Source organism: Delphinus delphis, chromosome 11 (genome assembly GCF_949987515.2).
Source record: "Delphinus delphis chromosome 11, mDelDel1.2, whole genome shotgun sequence".
Taxonomy (NCBI): domain Eukaryota; kingdom Metazoa; phylum Chordata; class Mammalia; order Artiodactyla; family Delphinidae; genus Delphinus; species Delphinus delphis.
In genome coordinates, this window is record NC_082693.1 from 94209922 (window position 1) to 94236540 (window position 26619).

Consider the following 26619-nt stretch of genomic DNA (forward strand, 5'->3'; position numbering starts at 1 on the left):
CAGGAACCTAGCACAACATTTGATGAATACTCAAGAATGGGAAATTGATTCTCTCTCAGTACTGAGATGAAATAGGTTATGAAATTCTCTACATCACATTTTAACCAGAATTGCTCAATGAACTAGCATGCTTAAGATTTGGGCATTTTCACATTGGCTAATCTAAAAAACCCTTGACAACCAGGCTTCCTGAGGAACGTAAGTAACAAATCTTTCCTTTCCCCAAGAAAATAATGTAATTTGGATCAGAAACTGCCCACTCAAAATTTTTACTTCTCCCAGCAGTTAATTAGTACCTCCTGTGCAACACTAAAGCATGAAAGGATACAGTGTACTCTTACAGGAAAAAAAATACATTATCTGCCCTTTCTTCCACAGGCTACACATATGGAAAACAAATGAGTACTTCCCAAATTTTACACAAAGGAGAAAAACCTATGAAAGGGGAATGAGTTATGTCGAAGTGAACATTCTGTCCTGTTCATTTCTCTTTACATAATTCTTCCCATCCCACCCAGCAAAGCAGATAACAGACACATACAAATTGCATCTGTTATTTCTTCCAGAAAAATATTTGGGATCAGCAACAACAGATAGAAAGCGAAAAAAATTTAAAAGATACCATAACAGCATTAAAACTTATGAAACCTCTGAAAATGAATCTAACAAACGATATGTAAAACCACCACATAGAAAATTATAAAACCTCACTGGGAGATTCAGAAAATCTAAAAAAATGGAGAGGAAATTCCCTGGTGGTCCAGTGGTTAAGACTCTGTGTTTCCAGCACAGGGGGCAGGGGTTCAACCCCTGGTCAGAGAACTAAGATCCCACAAGCTGTGGGGTATGGCCAAATAATAATAAGTTCTTAAATAAATGGAGAAAAATACCACATTTGTAGCACAATATTCTAAAGATGCTCATTCTCTCCAAATTGGTTTATAGATTTATTCCACTCAAAATCCCACAGTGATTTTAAAATTAATATGGAAATGCAAAGGGCCAAGAATAAGCCAAGAAAAAGACTCTTGGAAAAGGAAAAAGATGGGAAGACTGACTTCTCCCATAGAACAGGACTAACTACTGTTAACATAATCAAGACTGAGGTATTGGTACAAGCACAGACACACAGACCAGTGGAAACAAACAGGAGCTCAGAAACACACTCACACATAGGCAAGTCCCTGATACATGAAAGGAGCTCTGCTGATCAGTGGGGAAGAAGATTATTTTCAATAAATAAGAATCCGGGACTTGCCTGGTGGCGCAGTGGTTAAGAATCTCCCTGCCAATGCAGGGGACACGGGTTCGAGCCCTGGTCCGGGAAGATCCCACATGCCGCGGAGCAACTAAACCCGTGCGCCACGACTGAGCCTGTGCTCTAGAGCCCACAAGCCACAACTACTGAGCCTGTGTGTCACAACTACTGAAGCCCGCGTGCCTAGAGCCTGTGCTCCACAACGAGAAGCCACCGCAGTGAGAAGCCCACACACCACCACAAAGAGTAGCTCCGGCTCGCAGCAACTGGAGAAAGCCCACATGAAGCAATGAAGACCCCACACAGACATAAATAAATAAATAAATAAATTTTTAAAAGTAAGTAAATAAGAATCCATTTGGAAAAAAACATCCGGTTGGGCCTTACCTTACCCCCATACAAAAAATTAAGATACAAAACTAATTAGAAATCCTTAATTAAAAGATACCATAAAGAGAATGAGAAAGTCACAGAGTGTGAGAAGGTATCTGTAACACATTTAAGCAACAACAAACTAGTATTCAGAATATATCAAAGAACTCCTATTAGCTCTTTAGTAGAAAAAATAGGCAAAAAATGTCACTAGGCATTTCACAAAAGAAATCCAAATGGCTAGTACGTATAAGAAGAGATGTTTAACCTCATTAGAAAACAGTAAAATGAAAATCAAGAACATCGTAAGATACCTTCACATAACCAACAGAGTAGTAAATATTAAAAATGCAACAATTCCAAGTGTTGGTAAGGATATGGAGCAGTGGGAACTTCCATAAACTGCTGGAGGGTATATAAACTGGTACAACCACTTTGGAAAAGAATTTAATCTTACCCAGTAATTTTGTGTTACTATATATATGTATAGGAATTTCCATTCCTATGTATACATGCATGTACCCATGCGCCAGGATACATAAAGAACATTCACAGCAACATCGTAATAGCCTAACCCTGGAAACTACCCAAATGTTCACCAGAAGAATGGATTTTTTAAAATTATGGAATAATTTTCCATGGGAGCATTCACTATACAGTAATGAAAATGAATAAACTAAAGCCGTATGCATAAATGAATAGCACATGTACTGAACAAAAGAAGAATACAGAATCATTCTGTTCATATAAACTTCAACTAAACTACATTGTTTAGGAATATATTTGTAGTAAGTAAAACAAATGATTTTCAAGAAGTCAGAATAGTGGTTACTCCTATGAAGAAGAGACGGTGCTGTAATCAAAGAGCATGTGGGAGGCTTCCTTGGGGTTTACAATGAGCTACTGTTGAGCGGAGTAGTGGTTACACAGCTCTTTGCTTTATGGTTATTCTGCAAACTATCATGATTTATGCACTTTTCTGTATGTATGTTATTATCCTCCCCCACCCCCCGCCAAAAAAAGAAAAAAAGACATGAATGGTAAAATATGTATCACCAATCTAATACTGGGGGGGGGGGCAATTAGTGTAAGAAGCTTTTTCAGCTATGCAGCTCTAATTTCAAATGTTCTGTCCCATTCTTCTCTAAGTATATTCATATCTGTTGGATCACCAACAATCTGTAATTCAGAAGTAAAGGTTCCTACAGGTGTAGATAAATGTAATTTCTTGTGGGTGATATTTCAAGTTTTTATTTACTCAATCCTTGGTGGGTTGGAGAAAAGTACTTTCTCAATAATGAGAATGCAAAATACAAAAATTCAAGTCCTACAAAGTTCTCATTGGCTTTAAGAAACAAACATGGATTTGTTAACTAGAACACAAGAAGTGCAGGAGAGCTATCTAGGGGGTGCTAGGGGGACCAAGCAGGAAAAAGGAAAGGTAAATCTCACCATTTTTGAAAATTTTGCCTCCTATCAACCTCTATCTATGACCCCCAAAATTATCCCCCATAAACAGATGACTAGCCCCAAATTTAGTCTGTAGTACCTAAAGTGGGAAAGAAAAACAAAGAAATTTGGTATTGATTAGCTCTTATAAAAGGGCTAATTAATGGTTTGTTCATCAAAGGAACAGGAGAGAAGGCAAAAACTACTAGCTATGGTCCAACTTATTCTTCTGTATACCTTTCAACATCTTCCTCAGTGCCTCATTTACTGTAGGCACTTTATAAATATCTGCTGAATAATAATTTCCATACTGGTCACAGCAATGAACAGTAGCAGAACTGTAGGAAGGTACAAATGACTGACCTGAAATAAACGTTTAAAAGTCAAGGATAAAATAAAAGGCCAAGAATACAATGCCCAAAATGCCAGCTTTCTCTTAGAAACATTTATGAACTTGTCATCCATTAAATTATCTAACTTTTGTCTATAGTGCCTTCTGAGTAATGCATTCCATGTAATTACTATACACTGTGTCTTAAATCCATAATTCTCAAACGTCAAGAGGCACACCTCTTAGGATATAACCAAGTCCTCAACTTATAAATGGATTATATTCCAAAAGTTCATTTGTAATTTGATCATTTGGAATATGGAATGTACCTTCCCACATGAAATATGAATTATGGCAAAATTCTCAGGCTTGCCCACAAAAGCCTGTAAGGTAACTGAAATGCAATATATTTGCAATGAGAAAAAGGAGTAAATGGTATTTCAGCTCCCATCCTAGAGGCTCCTGAAAATACACCTTATGCAGTCTCAGCCAGTTCTGAAACTCATTCATACTTGAAAGACTTATCAGTTAGTATAAAGAAGGGGTGGATATGTAAGGAAAAGACAGCCAAAGAGCACTGCGCCATTAAAGGAAGAAGCAAAGTAAAACTTGAATTCTCCATTATGACACATTCATTCAATGTGTGCCAGCTGGCCAAAGGGGATGGGGTTAGATCATCAGAGAGATTTTTCTGGACTTCTCCAAGCCCAGCCTGGAGAGGATCCAAAGGTACATCAATTTTATCTTTTAGACCTAAGAGCTCAGCCTAGAAGAAGACAGACAAGTAATATTTAAAAATACACCTTGAAACGTCTCTGCCAACTTTTTCCAATTAGGCCAATAAAGGTTGGGTTAAGGTACCTCCTCTCAGTAGGGTTCCAACTTGCTCTGTGTAGGAAATAGAGGTATCAGGACCGTGACTGCCTATTGCTCCGTAAGGACCCTTGCTCAATCAATGAATTTCCATATAAGATATGCCTCTAAATGAAAGAGATTTGAGAAAAAGTAAAACTTCACTCCACCTTTTCAACACACAGTACACCATCCATGAAAAAGCACCTCGAACCCCAGGATTTATTTTGCTCTAGAACACCACACTTTCCAATTCCATAATCCTCTTGAGGATTTTCCATTTCTGCTCTTACCTTTACCTCCCTACTAATAACCATGCAAAGCAGACTCAGTGTAAAATATAACAATGATTTTCTTACCAGTACATCCAGCCTTTTTCTCCTTTTCATAGGAAGAAGCACCATTAAGGTGCACAAACAGAAGACCCAGTTATGGCCAGGAAAGCAATGCAACTAGATACTAACAACATGCCCCTGTCCAGACATTCACCTGCTGGCTGCTGGATGGAACAAAAAAGAAAACAGTAAGATGTTTCACCAGGGAAACAGCTACTCTGCAACTTCCTAGTTTTCTTAACTTGATCAATAATTCCTATTTTCTCCCTAAAACAACAGAATCTGATTTTGACAGTTATTTTAATGATTTCTGCTAAGCAATTAGTATTTTTGGCCATTGACATACATTCTACCATATAAGGTATTTTTCTGTAGTCATCAAACTTCTTATAGATTATTTCTTTATTAAGCCCCTCCCCTCCCCTTCAGCATTATTCTAATACCAGTATTTCACCACTGTTTCCTTTCTAATGTTGAATAAAATTTCAATTCGGGGGGGTTATTTTTGCCTGCCAAAATTGTAATTATGCTGTACAGACTGTTATGTTTGTCTGTCAGTTTCAAGTATCCACATTCTCTTATAAGCAAGGTCACTATTAATCAATTTAGGGCTCCTGGCAGTTAGGAAACCATTCTAGCAACTGAAGAGGTTGGCTCTGACATAGCTTAAACTAACAGAGATAGATGATCTAGATCAGAAGTTTTCAACTTGTGCTCTTTCAAGAGCTGCCTGAGGGGCAGGATGCCAAGTAAGTGGGGTTCTGCCTCCTCCATACAGATTCCAGTCAACTGGAGCAGCCGTTTTACACACTGGACTTATACATAAAATTTCAAATTTATAGAGATCTTCAACTTTAAAAAAGTAGTTAAAACTTCTGGTCTAGGACTTCCCTGGAGGCACAGTGGTTAAGAATCCACCTGCCAATGCAGGGGACACGGGTTCGATCCCTGGTCCGGGAAGATCCCACATGCCGCGGAGCAACTAAGCCCGTGTGCCACAACTACTGAGCCTGTGCCCCACAACTACTGAAGCCCACACGCCCTAGAGCCCACGAGCCGCAACTGCTGAAGCCCGTGCGCCTAGAGCCCGTGCTCTGCAGCAAGAGAAGCCACCTCCGTGAGAAGCCTGTGCACCACAATGAAGAGTAGCCCCCACTCACTGCAACTAGAGAAAGCCCGCATGCAACGAAGACCCAACGCAGCCATAAATAAATAAATAAATTTATTTTAAAACTAAATGAATAAAAATTAAAAAATTTTTTAAAATACAGACTCTCAGGCCTCATCCAGATCTAGAGAATCAGAATCTGCGTTTAACAAGCACCCTTGCTGATTGATTAGCACGTTAGTTTCTGGCTAGGCACTAAGGATACCACAATAAATAAGACAGACATAATTCCTGCTTTCACAAAGCTTCTCATCTAGTCAAATATGATAACAAATAAGTAGATAATTATGCACAGGGTACTTAGGAAGAACACAAAGGGCAAACCCCTAACCTAAGTTGGGAGTCTACGGAAGAAGTCCTGAAGGAAGCAGCACCTTATCCTGGTTCTTTTTTTTTTTTTTTTTTTTTTAAATATTTATTTACGTCTTTGGCTGTGCTGGGGTCTTAGCTGAGGCACATGGGATCTTCACTGCAGCACACGGGATATTTAGTTGCGGCACGCAGGATCTTTAGTTGCAGCATGAGAACTCTTAGTTGTGGCATGCAAACTCTTAGTTGAGGCATGTGGGATCTGGTTCCCTCACCAGGGATCAAACCCAGGCAGCATGCACTGGGAGTGTGGAGCCTTAGCCACTGGACCAGCAGGGAAGCCCTTACCCTGGTTCTTGACTAGAAAGAAACATTAGCCAGAAGAAGAGGATGAAGGCCATTCCAGGAAGAAAAAACAGGACATGAAGTGGAACTGAGATGTGGAAATGTCTCTTGTGGGAAATCCCAAATATTTTATTGTGAGCGGGAAGAGATGAGAGGCAGGGCAGAAACTGGCTATGAAGGTTTGCCAAGATGAGGAGCATAAAGGGAGGAAATGGGGAACCGCTAACTGATTTCAGGCAGGAGAGCAGTAGCCTCATTTATGGTTTAGAAAGATCATCCCACTGGCAATAGGGACAAGATGAGAAACAAGGAGAGAGCAGTTAGAAGGCCATTCTTGCAGTAATCCAAGTATGACATTATTAAGAGTCTGATCCAGGCTTCCCTGGTGGCGCAGTGGTTGAGAGTCCGCCTGCCGATGCAGGGGACATGGGTTCGTGCCCTGGTCCAGGAAGATCCCACATGCCACGGAGCGGCTGGGCCCGTGAGCCATGGCTGCTGAACCTGCGCGTCTGGAGCCTGTGCTCCGCAACGGGAGAGGCCACAACAGTGAGAGGCCCGTGTAACGCAAAAAAAAAAAAAAAAGAGTCTGAACTAAGTGGCAGCTGTAAAGATGGCAAGAAAAGAATGAATTCAGTAGATATGACCATTGTGGAATTTACAAAAATTGGTGACTGGTGGCTGGCAGGAAAGATAAAGGAGATAGAAAGGAAATGGAGTAAAAAATTACTTCTAAAAATAGCATGTTATAATCTTTCTGGAGGACAATTTGGAAATAATGACTTCAAAAAATTAAAAACTTCATACCCAAACACGTTACTTCTGTGACCAGAAGGACACAATGTTCTTTATGTCCTTATCTTTTTATCCACTTCTGGGAGTTTGTCCTACAGTTACTTGCAAGATTTATATACCAAGATGCTTACTACAGTATTATTTAATAACATAAAAAAATAAAAACAAGGTAAAGGTCTCACAGGAGACTGGCTAAATGTTGTATACACACAATACAAATATCAAGCAGAGAAAAAAATGTTTTCTAATATAGCTGAATGATATAGTAAAATCTCATAAAATAATATTACATGAAAACAATTTATACAGAGTATATATGTGTAAAAGTAAACGAATGAACAAATAAAAACTGATAGAAAATATATTAACTGCTGCCATTAGCTATCACTGAACTGTATAATCATGAGGGAATTTTCATTTTCTTTTTTCCTATACTTTATCTGATAATAAAACAAATAAAACCCTTAAAGATTTCATTCAGAAAGAAAACAAAACAAAGCAACCCCTTGGTCTGAACATCTGGGTAGAAGGTGGTGCCAATTTCTACAATGACGAATTCAGTAGGAACAGCGGTAAGATGATGAGTTTAGCTCTGAGCGTACTGAGTCTGTGGCACATCCAGTGAAGGTGTTCAACAGACAGCCAAGCATATGAGTCTGGAGCTCAGGGCAGAGACTTGGCCTGGAAAGATAACATGGAATCAATAGCATATAATGGAGGTTAAAGCCAGAGTTCTGGGGGAAACCATTCAAGGTAAAGATATAGAGTAAGAAGTTAAGGAAGCTCTAGAGCTGAACACTGGAGAGTAATAAAATTTAAGAGGTGAGCAGAGAAAGATAGTAAAAGATCTGAGCAGAGAAGGGAGTGGCTAGAAAGACTGAGTTTTAAAAGCCAGTAAAGAGTAGTGTCACAGATGTCAGTGGAGGAAAAGTTTCAGTCAGAGGGCATAGCCAACCATGTCAAATGCTACAAAGAGATCAAATAGAACACAGAGTACCTATTTGGTCTACAACAAAAAGAGCACTAATGACTTTGGCAATGGCAGTTTCTGAAGAGAGGTAGGGACAGAGGCCAGAATGCAGTGAAGTCTCTGGAATGTGGGAAAGTAGAGAGACAGTAACTGTAAACTACTCTTTCAGGAGCTTGACTTTAAAGGGAGGGTTAGAGAATTGTTGTTGTTCAAAATGGGGGGAAAAATCAGCTGATTTATATGGCAAAGAGCTGAGACAAAAAAGGCTGAAGATACACCAACACCTCTGCCTCAACAGTAACAGCTGCCTTCTACTCCACTGAGACCATCACAGCTGTCAGCACCAATTTTCTCTACTTCCTGCCCAAGATATGACAGTTTTGCTGTTTGCTGTCTGTCATCACCTTCACTGCCATTCCTCCCATCCCAGAGGAATGCTGGTCCCCACTCACACTCAAGGCAGAGCCAATGCCTTTGGATCCCATCCTCTTGCATCTCCCAGGAACAATGCTCCATCAGTTAGCCTTTCCCCTTTTCTGTCTCCAGCTTGTCCCTCTGGACTCTTTCCCCTTAACGTATAAATAAGCTGAACATTCTGCCATCTTGGGTGAACAAGTAGAAATTATAAATGGGAAAAGAACACAAGAAAACTGCTTGAGTGTCCACTATTTCCCAAAATAAAAAATGCCTGAGTTTCCATTACATTTCCCACTACGCATGTAAAACAGAGTTCTTGCCACAAACAAGTAAACCATTCATCTATTTATTCAACAAATATTTATTGGGTGCCCACTATGAGCCAGGAGTTGAATATATACTGTGAATAAAATAAAGTTTCTGGACTCATGAAATGTACTATCAGAGAGGGGAAATACAGACAACAAACATATATACACACATGTACAAACACATACACACACACATAGGTCATAATAAGGGCTTAGAAGAAAAACAAAGCAGGATAGAGAGTAATGGGAGGTGCTATCTTAATAAGATAGGCAGGAAAGGCCTCCCAGAGAAAATAACATTTGTGCAGGAACTTCAGTAACAGCACAAGTATCAAGGCCCTGGGGCAGTAGCATACTTGATATGTTCAAGAAATAACAAGAAAGTAAGTGTGGCTGGAACAGAGTGAGCTGGGGAACAGAGGTAAGAAATCAGGTGATGTTGTTCATGGGTTAGCTGTGAGGTAATAGATTTAAGCTACAAAAAAAAAAAAAAAGAAATCAGGTGAGAGGTGATACCAAGACCACGTCGTAAAAACTATGATTTCATCATAAGCCTCATGAGAAGATATTGAAGAGTTCTGAGAGAGGAGTGTGACAATGTCTGATTTCAGTTTTCAAAGGCCCACTGGGTGGAGAATTCCAATTACAACACAGGGTGATGAAGTACGAAGACAAAGGGCAACTGGGCAAACACAAAGAGGGGCACGTAACACTGAATATGAGTGAGGACAGGATCCTCAAAGGGAGTGATGTCTGAACAGAATACTGAAGGACAAGTAAGAGTTAGCAAGAAGGTGGCAGGGTGGCGTTTGGGGAGGGGGGTTCCCAAATGGAGGGTAGAGATGTAGAAAAGCCAGAGGAGTTTTGAAAAGGTTTGGTATTTCAACCCCAGTATCAAAGAGACAAAAAAATTTTATAAAAATATACCACTTATAATGTCTACCCCCAAAAAAGATACCAGGGAATATACCTAATAAAATATTTGCATAACCTTTATGGAAAAAATTATAAAATCTGTGGGTAGATATTAAAGATAGCCTATTTAATTGGAGAGATAAAACTAACTAATGGACAGGAAGACCCAATATTTAAAATGTATATTCTCCCCCTTAACCTATAAATGATATATTTCAAATCAAAATCCCAGCAAGAACTTCACAGCAGCATGATTCATAAGAGCCTCAAACTAAAATAAACCAAATATCCGTCAAAAGTAAAAATGGACAAATTACATTCATAAAATGGATTGGTTATATAGCAATGAAAATGAACTATTGCCACACACAATTCAACCCAAATGAATTTCAAAAACATAAAAGAAGCCACCAACAGAACACCATACAGCATGATTCCATTTATATCAAGTTTAGAAACAAGCAAAACTAAACTACTGTGTTAAAAGTCAGGATGGTAGTTTCATCTGATCAGGAAGAGGGAGTACTGATTGGAAAGAGGCACAAGGGGTGGTTCTGGGGTGCTGGAAATATTTTATTTCTTTATTAAATAGTAATTACGCACAGGTGTACTCACTTTGTTTGTAATAACAACCAGGATGATTACAATTTGTGTTACTCTGTATCAACGTTATACTTCAATAAAATGGAAATATACTGATATCTGCAATTTACTTTGAAATGTATCCAAAAAATAAGGTGGATTGATGGACAGTGGGATGGATAGATCTACTATAAAGAAAATATTATAAAATGTTAATGGTAGAATCTGAGTGGTGGATATAAAGGTGTGCAGTGTAAAACTCTCTATTTCATCATATGTTGGAATTGTTTCATAATAAAATGTTGGATGAGAAAACCCCAATGGGTTTTCTTGTAGAACTTCACAAGCTGATTCTAAAATTATGGAAAAATAAAAGGCCAAGATTAGCCAAAACAACTTTGAAGAAGAAAAAGGCAAGGAGAGACCTGTCCTAACAGATGGCAACAGTAACTAAAATGATGTAAAGACACGGAGATAGAGAGATCAGTGAAACAACAGAGAGCCCAAAAACTAACTCCTGTACACAGAGAAACAGAATAAAGCTGGCATTAGAGATCACTAGGGAAGGGAATTCTACGGTGGTCCAGCAGTTAGGACTCCAGACTTCCACTGAGGCGGCATGGGTTTGATTCCTGGTCAGGAAACTAAGACCCTACATGCCACGTGGCACAGCCAAAAAAAAATATCACTAGGGTAAAGAAGAACTATTCAATAAATGGTGATTCACAGATTAGATTATAAGACATTACAGAATACCTTTAATAACTCACAGGGAAAATAAATATTGAACAATAAACACAAGTTTCTGAAGAACACATACAATATAGTTCTCCCTCTCCAATTAATATATGTATTACATAAATGTGTATATGGGTTTACAAAATGAGAAATATTACATGGGGAGAAGCAAAGAAGTAGGAAAAAAACCCAGAAACCAATTATGATAACCCAGGCAAGAAATGTTGGGCTTACAATGACCACCTAAACTTATCATTTCTCTATTTTGTAAGAAATATTAAGATTATAAGAAACTTTCAAGAGACATAAAATAAAGTAAGGATCTATGACATTAGAAACATGAAGACCTTGGTTCAAATCAGGCAATTCAATAATTCCATATCTACTCACCATTCTTCCGCTCACTAAGTGGAGGCAAATTGGGATTCCTGCCAGGATGGAGGCCTAGGGTCAGCTCGGGCTGCAAGGAGAGCTCCTGCAGTTCATTGGCAACAGCTTCGCTTTGGGGGCTGGGTGCCGCGGACAGGGACACCAGCACTGGTTCATCATCATTTTCGCCAGCCCCTCCTCCGTCCAGCCCATTCACAGCAATGACGGAAGGGGGCAGGCACACTACACTGGAGAAATCCACCTTGGCTTTCGTGATGGCAACCTGGAAATGGAAGGAGAAATTAAAAGTTTAGTTATGGAAAAAAGACTATTCCACTGAATACATGCTGAATACTAATTATTATAAATTATAGTACTGGTGAGCTACCACTATTCTTAAAAGCTTTTTGTAAAGTAAACTAGCATCATTATTAAATTTTTACTATGCTCACAGAGTGCATGAGATTTCAAGTCCGATAAGTGTCCTCAACTATATCACTCAGGAGGATAATGTACGACTGAAATAAAACCAACACACACACACACACACACACACACACACACACACACACACACACACACACACACACACACACACACACACACACACACACACACACACACACACACGTCTAGTGGGATAAAAGGAAATAGTGGTCAAGGAGAAATAGCTATGAGATAAATGTTACTTTCCAACTACTAAGGAAAAATATCTTGTGAAATAATACTTAATGAGTACAAGGTATTAAAGTATCATATTGTACCAACATAATCCAGGGGAGAAAATTTCTTTAAGAAAACAATCCCCAGGGCTTCCCTGGTGGCGCAGTGGTTGAGAGTCTGCCTGCCGATGCACGGAACACAGGTTCATGCCTCGGTCCAGGAAGATCCCACATGCCGCAGAGCGGCTGGGCCCGTGAGCCATGGCCGCTGAGCCTGTGCGTCCGGAGTCTGTGCTCCGCAACGGGAGAGGCCACAACGAGAGGCCCGCGTACCGCAAAAAAAAAAAAAAAAAAAAAAAGAAAAAGAATACAAATAATTTGAAAGTCTTTTTACCAACAAGGGAATTAATGGTTAAGGGAATTAAGACTATATTCATCCACCAAATGCTGTGGAATTATTAAGAATAATTTTTACAAATTAAAATGTGGAAACTGTTTATCTAAAATTAAGTTTACAAAAAGATAAAAACACATATTCATATAAAAATATTATACACAGAAAAAAAGACCATAAGGGAATTTACCAAAACACAAAATGGGTTTTGTTTGTTTGGACTATGAAAAGTTTTACTTTCTTTAGTTTCCAAATTTTCTCTAAAACACACATATTGCTTTTATAATGAAAAAGCTATAATTCTTAATCTAAAAAGGGGACCTAGGAGTTCCCTGCAGACTTTAGTGAGGACTTTAATCTGCTTCAGATTAAGAAACCAACAAAATATTGGAAAGCCATGAAATGAAGAAAGGCACTGAAAACTAAAAGGACCATCACATTCTACCTTCACGTAAGGCTATAATGTGCCCAAACCTGACTGTAGTTCTGGTTGCTCTTCATAAAATGTAAAATGGAATGGAAAAGATCAGATAAGACCAATTAAGAAGGGGGGGTGACATTAGGAAGAATAAAGACATTAAGAAGGATTCTCTACTCCAAAAATGCTGAAAGAAAGTTCAAAAAATATATATATATATATATTAGGAACTCAATAATCTAAGAGGTAGTATGGGCAAACATCGGGAAAAGAATTTTTTGAGGGTTTGAACAATTTTAGGAATTAAAAAATAACAAATGTTTACCAAGAAAATCCAGAATCTGAACTTCAAAAAATTTTTTCCCATCTTGCCTATGACTTACCATCATTTAAGCCATGTCTCTATGTGTACTGGGAAAAAACAACTGTTATACATGATTAATCCATCTGGCTTTTTCTTTGCCACTGACCCTGAAAGGGAGTATTTGCTTTCCTTAACAGCAGCCTTTTCAGGCTAAAAAATTCAATTTTATGATATTTAACAATCCTTTGAGACCCAAACTCCTTAGGAAAGAGTCCTCAATACCGTCCCCACCCTGAAACATATGAGCGTGCTCACACATACATGCGCACATGGATGATGGCACTGAGGTGTGAGTTAAAAAAAAAAAAAAAAACCACTCTTAATTGAGTCCTAAAGGAAAGCAGGAGGAGGACAGTATCAAAACTTCCGCCTTGGGCTTCCCTGGTGGCGCCTTGGTTAAGACTCTGCCTGCCAATGCAGGGGACACGGGTTCGAGCCCTGATCCCGGAAGATCCCACATGCCACGGAGCAACGAAGCCCGTGCACCACGACTACCGAGTCTGCGCTCTATAGGGCCTGCGAGCCACAACTACGGAGCCCACACGCCTAAAGCCCGTGCTCCGCAACAAGAGAAGCCACCGCATTGAGAAGCCCACGCACTGCAACGAAGAGTAGCCCCCGCTCACCGCAACTAGAGAAATCCCATGCACGGCAATGAAGACCCAATGCAGCCAAAAATAAGTAAAATAAAAATAAATAAATTCATTAAAAAAAACAAAAACTTCCGTCTTAAGACCTAGGAAAAGTAGCTTCACATACAGTTACAGGTTTTCAATAAACAGCTGTTAATATACAATGGAATATTATTCAGCTACAAAACGGAAGGAAATACTGTCATTTGCAAAAACATGGACAGACCTTGAGGGCATTATGCTACGTGAAATAAATAAGACAGAAAAAGACAAATACTGTATGATCTCACTTATGTGGAATCTAAAAAACAAACAGAAAAATAAAAACAAACTCATGGGGGCTTCCCTGGTAGTGCAGTGGTTAAGAATCCGCCTGCCAATGCAGGGGACACGGGTTCGAGCCCTGGTCCGGGAAAATCCCACATGCCGTGGAGCAACTAAGCCCATGCGCCGTAACTACTGAGCCTGCGCTCTAGAGCCCACAAGCCAAAACCACTGAGCTCGCGTGCCTAGAGCCCGTGCTCCGCAACAAGAGAAGCCACCGCAATGAGGAGTAGCGAGCCCCCGCTCGCCACAACTAGGGAGAAACCCGGGCACAGCAACAAAGACCCAACACAGCCAAAAATAATAAATAAATAAATTTTAAAAACCTCATAAAAAAAAGAGATCAGACTTGTAGTTACCAGTCGTTGGGGTGAGAGGTGGAGGAATTGGATGATGGTTGCCAAAAGATACAAACTTCCAATTATAAGATAAGTAAACACTGCTACATGGTATATCTGAAAGCTGTTAAGAGAGTAAATCCTAAGAGTTCTCATCACAAGGAAAAAAAAATGTTTTTGTATTTATATGAGATGATGACTGTTAACAAAACTTATTGTGGTAAACATTTCACAATATAGATTAAGTCAAGTCACTACTTACACCTTAAACTTATACAGTACTATATATCAATTACATCTCAATAAAACTGGAAAAAAAAGTTGTTAAATCATTATAGATTATATGAGTTCATACCTCTCATTAGAAAATGGAGAAATCTAACTGAGATGGTAGCAACTGTGTGTGTATACAGTAGACAGACCCTGCAAATAGTATTTGCATATTAACAGCCACTTGGTAAATGCCTGTCTGAAAAAGACAGAAGCAAATGAAAGATATTTAAAGACTGTCTGGGGACCAAGACAGGCAAGTCTTGAGGAAAATCTGAACAATACAAGAAGACTGTATGAAAAAATACAGAAAAATTAAATATAACGTTTGGAAGTCAGGATAGGAACCAGCAAACATCATTCCACTTAAGTACTCCAATTTGCTCGGGTAGAATCATAGTTTCATGTAAAAAATCCTTAACCAAACAGCAAAATCCCATTATTTCAGACTTCACTGATACCTGTGATACCATAATGAAGTATGAGATTAAGAAATATTTTATGCTACTTGAGGGAGGGGTAGGATAAAAGAGTGCCACCAATTTTATAGTGTTTACCAGATTAAGAGAAAAACTAAAATACTGCCTCATAATGCATAAGTCTTTACACGATTACAAAAGAGACTAGCACATAACACAGTCAACGTTAATATGTAAATGTATATTTCGCATTTCCATTAAAAATGGCCTGGCAGGGCTTCCCTGGTGGTGCAGTGGTTCAGAATCTGCCTGCCAATGCAGGGGACACGGGTTCGAGCCCTGGTCTGGGAAGATCCTACATGCCGTGGAGCAACTAGGCCCGTGAGCCACAACTACTGAGCCTGCGCATCTGGAGCTTGTGCTCCGCAACAAGAGAGGCCGCGACGGTGAGAGGCCCGCGTACCGCGATGAAGAGTGGCCCCCGCTCGCCACAACTAGAGAAAGCCCACGCACAGAAACGAAGACCCAACACAGCCAAAAATAAATAAATAAATAAAATTTTTAAAAAAATGGCCTGGCAGTAGTGTTTACTGGACATAGAGTTTTAGCTTTGCAAGATGAAAAAGTTCTAGAGATCTGTTGTACAACAATGTGAATATACTTAACACTAGTGAGCTATACACTTAAAAATGATTAAGATGGTAACTTTAGTATATGTTTTTTACCACAATAATTTTTTAATGGCTTGGCAAGATCTCTGCTTAAGAAATAATTTACTAAACTAACTCATTCATTGAGCTCAATTGAAAGAATAAACTGTCTATTCTTTAAAGTGTCCCTTAATTTACTTTTCAGTAATTCAGAACAACCTTCCTCCTATTACTTTGAATTAGAAAATTATTATTATTGCTGAGATTTGGAGATCTGACATTCACATGTGTTACTGCTCCTAAAAGACAATAAAGATCCATCCATCACATGATGTCATGATTTCTCTAATGAAGTCTGAAGTTAAACTGCATGCGTCTGTAATTCTGGTATGTACTTAATGCACATAACCAGTACTTCTAAAAAAAATGATTTTTTTTAAAAGAAAATGTGCACTATGAGCCCTAAAAGAAAGTCAACCCAAGTCAAGTGCTAGGCACAAAGAAAAAATGAAGACGTTTAAAAAGTGATCTTTTTCAGAACTCATACATTTTTAATAGATTAAAGAAAGGAATATTAAATTCCGTAGTGACCTGGACCATGACTGTGCCTGCCACTGCCTGGAATGAAAGAAAAAGCAATTTGAAAAACTGTTTTACTGAGTGTTCCATTCAGAACTTATTTTAATAGCTTAGTAACTGATTAAGTTCCATATTTATAGGATCATTAAGGGCTTGAAGAGGTCATTTTAAAATTTTACATACCTATAAAGTTTACCAAACATTTTTACTGGGCAAATTATATGCTACAGTAGTATTTAATTTAAAGATTTCAAAAGTTTCAGGATATAGCCTTTCAAAATGCTAACATTAAATGGTATTACAATAAAATTCTTCCATAAAAAATTGTAAGGGGCAGGAGGAACAGATGAAACAAGAGAGACAGAACACTGGTAACTGTTGAAGCTGAATACTGGGTATATGGAGATTCATTATACTATTATTCTCTCTATATTGGTGTACGTTTGCTAACATTCTTATAATGTTTTTTTTCTTATAATGTTTAAAAAAAATTTTTTTTTAAATAAGATTCTTCCATAGGACAAAGTGAAGACTTGGTGAGACATAAAGCAAGGTTTCCTTAATCTTGACCTTAGAAAATAAGCCAAACAAAAGTCAAGCATAAGCACTAACAAAAGAAAAGAGAGAATATTTAGCATGAAATATATACATTGGGAAGATTTATTTCTCTAGCAAACATACGACTTTCTACTCATTTTTAAATAGCCCACAGGAGAAAGTCCTAGTAAACTCTGACCATCTAGAGACAAGATCCAAAAATGTTGAGGAATCGCCATCATGGATTAAGTCTCCTCTACCAGTTCCTAAATATGCCTAAAGTTTTATTTACTGTAAAACTTGCATGAAAAAGAAAAGCTAAAAGAGTAACAGTCATCTCAGATTATACATATATTATTTAGAAAAATTAAAGAGTTATATCTCAAAATACTTTCTGACATGTCTCAAAGGAAAGATAATTAAAATAACCAAAAGAGAAAATCTGCATCATGTTTTAGTGTTGTAAATTTATAATTCTACTGAGTCCAAAATCAAACTTTCTTTTTCATCATAGGATCACCAACTCCAATCTTTTGGCTGCTGATTCACATACGATCTGTAGCAGCCAGAACAAAAACAACATGGGGGCAGGGTCATCTCCCACAACCCATCTGTTTCCCTCTCTTGCTGGCTTGATTCCCCCTCATCTTTTCTCCACCCCACCCCCTTTTTGGGCTGCATGCCTTCTGCTGGTGCCGAGCAGCACATTAACTAGACGCAATAGCACAAAATGTGTTAGAGAAATGGAAGAGCTCAGGCAGACAGCTGATAACTCTAAAAAAGTATATACTAACATGATTTTTTATTATGACCCATGACAAAGAGTTTCATACAACCAAATGATATTACTCTTTTGAAAAATATTTCTCTGTATAAAAAGTGTTTTTTAATCAATTAATGAATCTTTTTTTAACTGTACAGATTTTTACTCTTATTTTCCTTGATTTATCTTCAACAGATAAACCAAAATCTTTAAAACTCTTACTGTCTAAGCAGATATATATATATATATATATATATATATATATATAAAATTTGACACAAAGGAATTTGAGAACAAGTATTTTCTGAGAGCTAACTATGTACTAGGTACTGCCCTAGATCCTACAGTGAAAGGTGAGGAAAACACCTAGCCTTGGCTAGCTAGCTGCCCTTATCTCTGTTACCACCATCCCCATTATCTTCAGATGTCTTAAAAACTACTCAGGCTACTACAGATGGCAAAGAAAAGGCCTTTCTGCTCCCTCTTCATCTTAGAAGTCATCCAAAACCAAGGAGTACAAGAAACAGGAAAATATAATCTAACTCAAAACAACAGAAAGCACATGAAGAGTGGTATGGCAGATTAAAGATGACTGCAAATTCCCTGACACTTCTCCCATTGGCAGGTGAGGTCTATTTCCCCTCCTCTTGAATCTGAGCTGGGCTGTGACTCCCTTAACAATGCAGTACAGTGAAAATGATGCTATGCCAGTTCCAGGTCTAGAATTTAAGGAGACTGGCAGCTTTTACCTTGATCTTTGGGAGCGCTGTACTCCCCGAAGTCCAACTGCTCTGACGGAGAGACCATAAGAAGAGGTCTCAAGACTACACTGAAAAGAAAAGGGATCTAGCTAAGACTAGCCTTCCAGACATCCCCACCAAGGTGTCAGGCCTGTATACTCCTGGACACCCCCCAGGCACGCCCAGTCACTTGCTGAATGCCACCATGTGGACCCAAGTTAATAAACACCATGTGGAGCAGAAGAACCCCCAAGCTAAGCCCCACCCAAATCCCTGGCCCACAACACTGTGAGATACAATGAATGACATCAGATTTCCTAACATCAACATTAGAAACTGACATAATAGAGTATGCTTTCAAATTCTCAGGAAAAAACTTATTTTCAAATTGGAATTGCTTATATAGACTATCAATCAAGTAGGAAGGCATTCCACGTAACAAAAATCTTACCTCCCAAGTAATTTTTTTCAGAAAGTTCCATGGAGCTACAGCTTTTGCTCACTTCAGGGTTTCAGCGCCTCCTGATCATTCTACAGGGAATCAGTCATCCAAGTTTTTCCTCTTATCCCAACAAAACAGATAAAAGGTAACAATATAGTACTGCCTCTTCAATACCAACAGTACAAGGCCCTTCAGAGTACCTGCTTCATTTCTCACACTCCCCTTTAAGCACCCACTGCTCCCACCATATGTTGCTTTCTACTTGTGACAGTCTAGAACTGCCTCTTCTTCCCCAACCTACCCCCTTCTCCCTATTATCCAACCCCTTCCAAAAGGCTATGCTTCCATAAGATCCCAGGCTTGCTTCTCACTGCTTACTTTTACTACTATTAAAATGGATTGATCCTCCACTAGGCAGTTAAGTTCACTGAGGAAAGGAATTCCATTCTACTGTCCTTTTGACTCAAGTACCTAGATATCATACTTGACGCAGAACAAGAACAAACATTTGTTCATTTACTGACTATATTAATCTCATGGCAACCACATGACATACACAATCAAAGCCAGCACTGATACAGAAAAAAAAAGAGGGAAAATGGTTCTGTCACAGGTAGGTATTTATGTTTAAATAGAAATACACAGAAGATCAGAAAAGGCTTCCTAAGAGAGGTAATATTAATGTTTGGGAAGAGTCATAAAAAATAGATAGTATTACAAAACAGAAACAGGCTCACAGACACAGAGAACAGACTTGTGGTTGCCAAGGGGAAGGGGGTGTGGGGGAGGGAAGGGTGGGGAGCTTGCGATTAGCAGATGCAAACTATTAGATACAGGATGGATAAACAAGGTCCTACTATAGAGCACAGGGAACTATAGTCGATAACCTGTGATAACCATAATGGAAAAGAATACGAAAAAGGATATACATAACTGAGTCACTCTGCTGTACAGCAGAAATTAACACAACATTGTAAATCAACTATATATGTCAATAAAATTTTTTTAAATAGGTAGTATTGACAAGATTCACTTACTTCTCATTCATTCTTTCGATAAATATCTACTGAGTAACTACTACATGCCAGGTACTGTTCTGGGTGCTACAGGATACTACAGTGAATAAAACAAAGTTCCTGCCCTCAGGGAGCTTATATTCTTCCAGGAGACAGAACAGCACGAACAAAAACATGGATGTGAGAAAGTGTGGAGTATGTTCTAAAAGGGCAATCAAGTACAAGACTGTACTTGTACAATATACGAGATATGACTGGAACAGCAAGCTGAGTTTCACTCTAAGAAGTAGGGAACATAACACAACATTGTAAATCAACTATAGTCCAACATAAAATAAAAATTTTTTTTAAAAAAGAAGTAGGGAATAACATGGTCAAACCATGTTTTAGAGAATTAATCAGGCAGTACAATAAATACGGGATTGGAAAAAAGGAATATGAGGTTGGGAAAAAAGTTACGAAGCTACTTTCACTAGGCAAAGTATAATTTACTGAGATCCTGAATTTGGGTAGCAAATGTAGAAAGATGGGAACTGTCACACACAACATGGAGTCATACCTGACACAGAGCAGAAACTCTCCTCTTTGCTGAGTTCATGCTGAATGAATGAGACAGAATTTATAAGTGATAGGACATGTTTGTATTTGGTTGTGGGGCTGAGGAAAGGGAGGTGTCAAGATGACTCCATGGTTTTAAGCCAGAGTGACCGATAGAACGGTGATTCTACTAAAAGAAGCAGACAAGAAAGGAGGAGGACATTTATCTGAGAGGATGACCAATCTGATTCTGGGTACTGGGTGCAGGAGCCAAAGCCAAATAATAGAAACATCATTTGAGTTTCCATCATATACATAAGAAGGAAAATATGGACATGAAAGTAGAAGGATAGAAACAAAAAGGAATACAAGAATAGGAAGAAAACAAAACAAAAAGCGTAGTGATAGTATTAGTAAGAGGAAAAGGCAGAGGTATAGATATAAGGGAATGAGAAATTGCTATCATACCTGACTCTGTTGATAACTCAGGAATTCCTAGTCTCAGATTGCCTACTTTGGTTTTAGAGCATCCCTCTGACTCCTAAAATTATCATATACAGCTGAGTATCTAATTACATATCGGTACTTTCTACTCACACTATTTTAGAAGAAGCTCAATAAAGCTGTAACTTTATAATGCTGAGGGGCAACCAGCTGTCCCTAAACTTAAAGACACAAGTAAGCTTAAGGGCTTATATAAAAGGACATGAACTTACCAGCTGGAAGCAGGAGAAATAAATAAAAACATTTAAAATAAAGAAAAGTAAGATACGTATTTTATCTGCAGGCTCAACTCCTTTTCTTTGTATTACCTCTCCACACCACTCTCTACGAGCCCCTGCCAGATACCCATAGCTTAGAACATAACTTAATGGTGTTGGGTACACATGGGAACACCTTTAACTGAGTGACACAAACTGCTTATCAGTCTTAATGTCACCTAAGAAGACCTTCTGGGGTGGATCTGGCTTCCATTAATTCACTCAACAAATATATATTGAGCAGGCACTGTTCTAGGAACTGGAAATGCAAGACACAGAAAATATTCCTGCTTTCATGGAGCTTACGTTATAGTGAGAGAGACACAAAAATAAAAGTAAATAAATACACAATAATTTCAGGTAACTGTTAAGTATTATGGGGGGGGGTGGAGGAAGGTTAATTTAAATGTTCAAAAAAGGTCTCATTGGGCTTCCCTGGTGGCGCAGTGGTTGAGAGTCCGCCTGCCAATGCAGGGGACACGGGTTCGTGCCCCAGTCTGGGAGGATCCCGCAGGCCGCGCAGCGGCTGGGCCCGTGAGCCATGGCCGCTGAGCCTGCACGTCCAGAGCCTGTGCTCCGCAACGAGAAAGGCCACAACAGTGAGAGGCTCGCGTACCGCAAAAAAAAAAAAAAAAAAAAGGTCTCATTGAGGAGGTGATTTCTGAGCTGAGACTTTTATAACAGCCAACACTTAATGAGCACTTACTCTGTGTGAGGCACTGTATGTGTGTGTATTCAACCTTCACAACACTAACAGGTATTTACTTATCCAATTTTTTACAGGTGAGGAAACGAAGGCACTGAGAGGTTAAATAACTGGAACACAGAGAATCAGCTTTCAGAGCCCATGTCTCTAACCACTACACAATCTGATGTTACCAGAATTTGACAAGCAACAGCCAGCCATGCAGAGGAAACCATGTACAAGTTCAAAGACCATGAGGTGGGAATGAGCTTGACATCTTCAAGGAAATGAAAGACCAGCCTGGGCAGAGAGCAGAACAGGAGGGGAGAAATACATTTTAGGAAAAACTAGATGCCCCTGGGAGGTTTTAAGCAATGGAGTGATATGATCTGACACATGTTGTTAAAGATCACTTTGGCAGCTGTGTAGAGAATAGACTGTAGGGGAAATTGTTCACCTTAGCCTGCTGCCTGACTTTTGAGTTTGGTATAATTTACCATTCTGCCTGGCCCCCAGTAACAATTACAATAATGTTGCTTTGGGGAAAAGCTATGTGACCTATATCAGTATCTTAAATCACTGAGTTTGGTGATATGACCCTGGGCAAGTCACTCTGAATAAAAATTGTTACTCTCTGTCATGTTATCTTAAAGGGTTTTATGAGAAGGTATCCTGAAAAGTATAGAAAGTTTAACTACAAGGTGGCATTTTGTTGCAAACATTTAAGAGAAATTTGACAATTTGCCTAAATCCCTATCTCCAATTCCCTGCTCCTCAAGAAAAGGCTGCTTAAGATTTAAAGCACTATTTTGGCAACATGACTTCATTACATTCCTTAAACTATATTCATGCCCACAAACACTACAGATATGCTTTCCTTATGATTCCTGATCCCTTTTCTGTGGTGTTCAAATATGTTCCAATTTTTAACTGTGGAATTCTATCTGCCTTTTAGAAATTCTTCTCTCGGGACTTCCCTGGTGACGCAGTGGTTAAGAATCCGCCTGTCAATGCAGGGGACATGGGTTCAATCCCTGACCCGGGAAGATCCTACATGCCATGGAGCAACTAAGCCCGTGAGCCACAACTACTGAGCACCTGCATCACAACTACTGAAGCCTGTGCGCCCTAGAACCCTTGCTCCACAAGAGAAGCCACCGCAATAAGACTGCACACTGCAATGAAGAGTAGCCCCCGCCTGCCGCAACTAGACAAAGCCCGCGTAGCAACGAAGACCCAACGCAGCCAATAAATAGATTAATTAATTTTAAAAAAAGAAATTTCTTCTCTAAGAGAAAGAATGACGGATGTTCAGCAGTCCACATGCTATGTATAAAAGACCTGAATAAATTTAAATATGATCTGAACATATTTGTGTATTCACCTACAAAATTACATAATCCATCATAAGACAATTTTCAAGTTAGGAATTTTTCTGTCGTTTCCACTCTGACACTAAAACCTTACACTCCATTAATAAGCCAGGACAACCTGAAATGTTGCCAGGCCACAGTATAGAAAATGTGCCCTAGTGATGCTGTTCAGGTATGAATAATATGAAAAAGACTAGTTATTTTTGAACATACTACCTTTGGAATGAAAAACTTGTTGAGACAAAACTCACCTATGATGAAGACAGGCAGCAGTTGGGGGAAATGGAAGACGTTTACAGTATTGTGCTTTGTTTCCACACTACAATGGAGTGTTTGAAGAGAAGCACTATTTTCCAGTGCCAGAGCCTCACATCCTTAGGTTTCCCAATGAGCTCTCTCCCCATATCTTAAGAATATGTTCCCTCTTTATAAAAGGAGTCATGAATACTTTCCTAAATTCTTGATCAAATATTTCAAAACACTGAGAATGAAATATTTTGCCATAAAAAGAAGGAAAAAAATCCAGAAACTGTCACAATTTTGTAGGAATACAGCAAACACAAATATTGGGTTGGCCCAAAAGTTCATTTGGGTTTTTCTGCTACAGAAAAAGTATACTGAAGACTAGAATCTTCAATATGGGTCAAGGAGAAGAGGCTAGGCTATGGCTCCTAGTCACCTACTGGTGCTACAGTGAGGAACCCTCAGGACAATGTACAATCTATGACAGCACTGAAGCATTTGAGATGAAACACCACCAGCATTCTCATCAATTATCCTTCTGATTACACTTTAACTATAAAAGCTAACTCATTGATTAAATGAATCTATTCTGACAAGATTAGTTACCATACAAAAGCACTTTCTCTTCACATTACCTTCACAGTAAACAGTGCAGAGTTCGTGTTTAAAAATGCATTTTCAGTTGCTCATGGTCATTAAAGGCTTCAATCAAGGCAGAACCTCTGGGGGCTTCCCTGGTGGCGCAGTGGTTGAGAGTCCGCCTGCCGATGCAGGGGACACGGGCTCGTGCCCCAGTCTGGGAAGATCCCACATGCCACGGAGCGGCTGGGCCCGTGAGCCATGGCCGCTGGGCCTGTGGGTCCGGAGCCTGTGCTCCACAACAGGAGAGGCCACAGCAGTGAGAGGACCGCGTACCGCAAAAAAAAATAATAATAAATAAAAACAGCTCCTAAGTCATGTTCCACTATTCTTCCCTTCTGACAGCCTCTTGCTTCAAATAGTATTACTCTTAGCCAAGTAATATTCTAAAAAGAGATGCTGAGAAGTTCTGATGGAATAAAATATAACAGACATCAGTAAATATGATTTTAACTTCAGTACAATTATATTTAAAGCTTTGAAATAAAGAGGGAAGAGAGAGTACAGACAAAGAAATCCACTTCCCAAACAAATATAAAATACAGCAAAAGTGTTCTCCAAAGCACTGCAGGAATCTCCACTTTACAGCTACATCTAAGAGCAGTGACTGTAGAATTTATAAAATGCTAAGACACACAGTAGCAGTCAGCAGTTAGCGCAGTGCATTTTGTAGGCATCTGTGCAGTCAATAAGCATGATGTGTATAGCAAAAAAAAAAAAGAAAGAAAGAAAGAAAAAGGTAAGTGCACACCAGCATGGAAATATTCTAATGTCTTGGTGGCATATCTTAAAATGCAAAGGTTCTAAATCAATGAAGGAGAAAGGAAGCACACTCGTGATCTATATCTAAAAGAAATGAAAGCATCCGAATGTAGTAACTGGGAAGTTTTAGATGATATGAAAGAGAGAATACAACAGAAAGAGAATTAGGAGTGTTTTTAAATACCAGAGACGACCAATAAGCAGAAAGCAAAAGAACCTCACCTGGATCACTATGGGAAGCACTGGAGGTTTTGCCCAATATCCACTTTCTCCTCTTCAGGGGACTAGATCCCACATGCATGCCGAAACTAATAGAACACCTGAACTTTAGCTAAGTGCCTGCCAGAATGCAGATTGCATTTCCCAGCCTCTCCTGTAGCCAGATGTGGCCATGAGTTCGAGCCAATGGGACATGAATACAACCATACCTCGAAGCTATTGCAGGTTGGGTTCCAGACCACTGCAATAAAGCGAATATCACAATAAAGCGAGTCACACAAATTTTTTGGTTTCCCAGTGGATACAAGTTACGTCTCCACTATACTATAATCTATTAAGCGTGCAATAGTATTACGTCTTAAAGAAACAATATATATGCCTTAATTTAAATTAGTTTATTGCTAAAAAATGCTTACCATCATCTGAGTCTTCAGCAAGTCATAGTGGTAACATCGAGGATCATCAATCACAAATCATCATAATAAATATAATAATGAAAAGTTTGAAATACTGCGATAATTACCAAAACGTGATACAGAGACATGTTGGAAAAATGGCACCAATAGACTTGCTCAATGCAGGGTTGCCACAAACCTTCAATTTCTGAGAAATGCAGCATCTGTGAAGCACCACAAAGCAAAGCGTAATAAAACGAGGTATGCCTGTAAAAGTATTAAGTGTGATTTCCAGGAAATGTCCTTAAAGGAACTGAGTACACTATTCTTTGGACCCTCCTCCTTCCTGCTGCCTGGAATATGGATGAGGTGCTGGAATGCAAGTAGCCATCTCAGACTATGAGGAAGAAGCCACATGCTGAGAATGGCAAGGCAACAAAAATAGAAGCTGGTTCCTTGACACTGTGGAGCACCACACTAGCCCTGGGTTACCTATCTCTGGACTTCTTTTACGTAAGAAGAAAGTAAACTTATATCATGTTTAAAACCACTATTATTTTACTTTTTTGGAATCACAAATGGTTGAACATAATCCTAATACAGAATTTGGTGCCAGGAACAGAATGTTTCATAAGAAAGATTATAACATTTCTGGTGAGCCTTCAGATACTAAAGACGGCAAAACATCTCATTAAAGCACTGCCTGGGGACTTCCCTGGTGGCACAGTGGATAAGACTCCGCACTCCCAATGCAGGGGGCCTGGGTTCAATCCCTGGTCAGGGGACTAGATCCCACATGCATGCCAAAACTAAGAGATCACATGCCGCAACTGAGGAGCCCATGTGCTGCAACTAAGGAGCTGGCGAGCTGCAACTAAGGAGCCCATGAGCCACAACTAAGGAGCTCACGAGCCACAACTAAGGAGCCCACGAGCCACAACTAA

At 39.1% G+C, this 26619-nt stretch overlaps 1 protein-coding gene across 1 annotated transcript in view; it reads right to left on the reverse strand.

Annotated features, from left to right (window-relative positions):
• The window catches only part of MRTFA (myocardin related transcription factor A), a 199854-nt gene that overhangs the window by 111611 nt on the left and 61624 nt on the right, over positions 1-26619 (reverse strand). The window contains exons 3-4 of the mRNA XM_060025712.1: positions 25804-25899; positions 11535-11796 (exon numbers count right to left, since the gene is read on the reverse strand). Coding sequence (XP_059881695.1) covers positions 11535-11796; positions 25804-25899 — 358 coding nt within the window. The remainder of the gene's footprint in view (positions 1-11534; positions 11797-25803; positions 25900-26619) is intronic.